The following is a 4,953-nucleotide window of genomic DNA, read 5'->3' on the forward strand; positions in this document are numbered from 1 at the left end:
AAATATGAATTTATCAAATCTATATCTTCTCAATCTAACATAATATCGGACCTTCTGAAGGTTAGTGTTAATTAACAGCCCATAATAATTTAAACAAAATACTCCCTGGTTTCAGATGATGATTGAACGTACGAGTATTTCTGACTACCTCTATATGTATACCTGGAATAAATCAAACAACGACTATATTCACAGAAAAGAAACAGTTCCTGTAATTTGTTCTCTTTTTTTTTTTTCGAAAACGCTAAGCCTAACAGTTTCCTGTAAATGGTGTTCCTTTTTCCGTTACCGAGTTGAAAAGATGGGTATAAAAGTCGAAGATCGTACAACTTGCGTTTGGCTCCACTCGTCAACTAACCTAACGTAACCAACATGAACTCCCCGGCTATCGTCATAATCATCTTTAGTACTTTAACCTTCTCAGAGGCTTGGGTGAACGACTGGGATGGCGCTTTGAACTTTCAGTGTCAACTGAAGGACTCCATCAAGACCATATCTAGGTTTTGCTTTCTTAAATTATTTTTAAAGTTTACTTATCATCATAATGGTGTTAAATTTGTTTTACTTTTTGGAACCTTAAGAAGTTCCAAAATAATATACTATTTAATAGTAACTATTTTACCCCTCTATAAAACCCATGGAAATAGACTCGCGTGCTATAGTTAGGAACTGCAGCTCTGTACAGCGTTTTACCAGATTGTTTGATTTAAAATTACTCGTATTATTTCAAAAATTCAAGTAGTAGAAATATCAGAAAAGCATGTGTTAAAACTTTATATGATATGTTGTTTACAATAATTTGAATCTTAACTGGGTTTCATATCCAATCCTAACTTTTAGAATTATATCTAAAATTGAAATTTCGTATGTTTACAATATAGCATATATACAGCATTGTGTTTATCTCTAGTATCCATAGCAACCATCACGAGGATAGGCGTTGGAATTTCGGCTGTGAAAGAACTTTGCGAGATCCATCGTGCTATTTCACGAACTACGTCAACGATTGGGACAAACTGCTTCATTTTACCTGCAAGAGTGGAGAGGCGATCGCGGGTTTTAACAGTTACCATGACAATCGTAGAGAAGACAGAAGGTAATGATATTTATTTTCATCTGTTATACTCATTTTGTTACTTTAAACAAAAACGATAATAACTTTTGTAATTTCCTCGGGAATTAATTTCATGACTATTTAGTCTAAAATTAATGTACGATAATATCTGATTATTTAGTCTGAAGTTAATTTACGATAATATCCGATTATTTACTCTGAAGTTAATTTACAATAATATCCGATTATTTAGTGTGAAGTTATTACATTATATAATCAGATTATTTAGTGTGAAGTTATTACATTATATAATCAGATTATTTAGTGTGAAGTTATTACATTATATAATTCGATAATTTAGTCTGACGTTATTAAATAAAATGATCAGATTATTTAGCCTGAGGTTATTACATCGTATGATCAGATTATTTTGTCTGAAGCCTAAATATAGAATCGTACTAACTTCTCTGGGCTAGTGAACATCGTGCATCTATGAATCCTAATATATATATACGTATGTATATAGAAAAAGTGAGAATTTTTAAAATTATGATTGTTTGATCATTTAGATGGAAAATCTATTGCTGTAAAGACAAAAATAAATGTACAGACTACAGAACTTGCGCTTGGACTGGTTATGTTAATTCATGGGATGGAGACTTGCACTACACTGTCCCCAAAGACTATGTTTTAACAGGGGTCATCAGTGAACACGACAACCACAGAGAGTAAGTATACTTTTAAATAAAACACCTATAAAGTGAGTCTTTCGATACCATATCCTGACTATTTCATTAAAATAACAGTTGTAAGTTAATTTCATACCGGCATGGTCAGGTGGTTAGGGCGCTCGACTTGCAATTTGAGGGTTGCGGGTTCGAATCCCCGTCCCACCAAACATGCTCGCCCACTGAGCCGTGGGGGCCTTATAAAGTGACGGTCAATCCCACTATTCGTTGGTAAAGTAGTGGCCCAAGAGTTGGCGGTGGGTGGTGATGACTAGCTGCCTTCCATCTAGTCTTATACTGCTAAATTAGGGACGGCTAGCGCAGATAGCCCTCGTGTAGCTTTGCGCGAAATTCAATAACAAACAAACAAGCAATTTGATACCAGTGGCTGAGTTGAGGCGGAACAAACCGGAACGCCGTTTCGCTATGACATTGATCATGGATTTCTATTCTGATTTTTCAAGGCATCGACAGGGGACCTGTAAATAGAATCTGAACAAGGGACCCTAATGCCAGTGCCTAGCGACGTGTCGGAATTTCAAGTTTTTTTTTCACTACATCTCAGAGATTCATATAGGTTTTCTTAACAAAATGGATAAATGATAAAAAACATATTTGTGTATATTTTACTGAACGTTTTTAGGAATACAGATATTCTGTATTATTATTTTAAGGTAAACTAATGATAACATATCGTACTTTGTGAAATATTGTTTATATGTGTTTCTATAAATAGTTTGATTTTCTCTTACCAGGGATCGACGGTGGAAATTTCAACACTGTCGACTGAAAAATTGTTAACATCGTGTTCGAGAAAGAATTTATTTTTTTTGTTTGTTTTAACTGCAAATGTTTATTTTAAACCTATTACAGTATAAATCGTAAAACGTTCATATATAATTTTAAAAGCAAAACACGTTGTACTTGCTATATTAAAAAATAAATACTTTTCTCGCTTTCTTTGTTTGTAACATTTATAACGCAGTAGATAATGAGCCTAGAAATTGGAGTTGACAGATAGTCTTATTATACTTCAAAATACAGCTTATCATACTTCAAGATACAGCTTATTATACTTCAAGATAAAGCTTATCATACTTCAAGATAAAGCTTATTATACTTCAAGATACAGCTTATCATACTTCAAGATAAAGCTTATTATACATCAAGATACAGCTTATTATACATCAAGATACAGCTTATTATACTTCAAGATACAGCTTATTATATTTCAAGATACAGCTTATCATACTTCAAGATACAGCTTATTATGCTTCAAGATACAGCTTATCATACTTCAATATACAGCTTATCATACTTCAAGATACAGCTTATCATACTTCAAGATACAGCTTATCATACTTCAAGATAAAGCTTATTATACTTCAAGATAAAGCTTATCATACTTCAAGATACAGCTTATTATACATCAAGATACAGCTTATTATACTTCAAGATACAGCTTATCATACTTCAAGATACAGCTTTCAGGGTAAGTAATTTTGTTTTTAGAACAGGCACGACTTTTCAATCACTGTTGCAATCATTCTGAAGTACTCAAGTGATTAAAACGTTGTACCCGTTCTAAAAATAAATTACTATAAAAGCTGTAACTTGTAATAAATATAATTAATCAGTAAGTAAATTTGAGAGGAAACTGGATTGTTTTATTGTTAAACTAGCTGAATTACCCGTTCCCTACACAGATAACCAGATTACTGATAACACAATGAAACTACTTTTAAGAACATTTATTTATTTAACTAAATTTTCATAACATTTCAGAACAATTAATCTTACTTTCAGAAGTTAAGTAACCTATAATGTCTAGATCTAGAACTACGGAGTTATCAAGCTAATTAGTGTTACTTTCAGAAGTGAAATACCATATAAGGTCTAGATCTAGAACTACAATTAATCTTACTTTCAGAAGTTAAGTAACCTATAATGTCTACATCAAGAACTACAGAGTTCATGAGGACAATTAATATTATATTCAGAAGTAAAGTAACCTATAAGGTCTACATCTAGAACTACAGAGTTCATGAGAACAATTAATATTATATTCAGAAGTAAAGTAACCTATAAGGTCTACATCTAGAACTACAGAGTTCATGAGAACAATTAATATTATATTCAGAAGTAAAGTAACCTATAAGGTCTACATGTAGAACTACAGAGTTCATGAGAACAATTAATATTACTTCAAGAGTGAAGTAATATATATGGTCTGGATCTGGAGGTACAGAGTTCATGAGACAATTAATATTATTTTCAGAAGAGAAGTAACATATAAGATATAGACCTAGAACCACCGAATTCATTAGAACAATTAATATTATATTCAGAAGTGAAGTAACAGATAAGGTTTGGATCTAGAACTACAGAATTCACAAGAACAATTAATATTACTTTAAGAAGTGAAGATAAGATAAAAAAGAGAAAATGCGGATAAAGTGTTGAAAAATTGTTTACAAAATAAAAATAATAGCTGTCCAAAAGATAACGTTATGAAAATAAAACATATAAGACATAAAGATAAAATAACTATGTTAAAGTTATTTATTAAAATAAATAACTTTAACAATAACACTCATATAACAATATCCTGATTAATAATAATGTTGATAATTCAACTAATTTTCCAAAAGAAAGATAATGAAAAATATTTGAAGAAGTATTTGAAATAAAGATAAATTTACTAAAAACTTGTAAATATCTTCTATTAATTGTTTTACTAATAAATTCATTTGATATTAAGATACTTTTGACGTAATAAAGAACAAGCGTCTTTTTCGTAACATAACGTCACGAGTTAGACACGTTCAGAGGATGACTATTGTGGTGTGTTAGATATGTATAGGATGACTATTGTGGTGTGTTAGATATGTGTATAGAATGACTATTGTGGTGTGTCAGATACGTGTATAGGGTGACTATTATGGTGTGTCAGATACGTGTATAGGATGACTATTGTGGTGTGTTAGATATGTGTATAGGATGACTATTGTGGTGTGTTAGATACGTGTATAGGATGACTATTGTGGTGTGTTAGAAAGGTGTATAGGATGACTATTGTGGTGTGTCAGATACGTGCATAGGATGACTATTGTGGTGTGTTAGATATGTGTATAGGATGACTATTGTGGTGTGTCAGATACGTGTATAGGG

General features: G+C 31.6%; 1 protein-coding gene across 1 annotated transcript; it reads left to right on the plus strand.

The window, feature by feature from the left end:
* The first annotated feature begins 305 nt into the window (after window positions 1–305).
* On the plus strand, window positions 306–2,742 carry LOC106475248 (hemagglutinin/amebocyte aggregation factor-like). Its single transcript, XM_013935950.2, has 4 exons — window positions 306–500; window positions 911–1,096; window positions 1,624–1,782; window positions 2,538–2,742. Exons 1-4 carry the CDS (start codon window positions 373–375, stop codon window positions 2,581–2,583), a joined length of 519 nt encoding a protein of 172 aa, XP_013791404.1. The 5' UTR covers window positions 306–372; the 3' UTR covers window positions 2,584–2,742.
* The last annotated feature ends 2,211 nt before the right edge of the window (window positions 2,743–4,953 follow it).

This window comes from Limulus polyphemus, unplaced genomic scaffold, assembly GCF_000517525.1.
Source record: "Limulus polyphemus unplaced genomic scaffold, Limulus_polyphemus-2.1.2 Scaffold8288, whole genome shotgun sequence".
Classification (NCBI taxonomy): domain Eukaryota; kingdom Metazoa; phylum Arthropoda; class Merostomata; order Xiphosura; family Limulidae; genus Limulus; species Limulus polyphemus.

What these genes read in the sequence shown, in the direction of transcription:
- LOC106475248 (XM_013935950.2), top strand. Translation starts at nt 373, where the DNA reads ATGAACTCCCCGGCTATCGTCATAATCATCTTTAGTACTTTAACCTTC. An exon ending in AATCGTAGAGAAGACAGAAG is followed by an intron (nt 1,097 to 1,623) that starts GTAATGATATTT and finishes TTGATCATTTAG; the next exon opens with ATGGAAAATCTATTGCTGTA. An exon ending in GAACACGACAACCACAGAGA is followed by an intron (nt 1,783 to 2,537) that starts GTAAGTATACTT and finishes TTCTCTTACCAG; the next exon opens with GGATCGACGGTGGAAATTTC.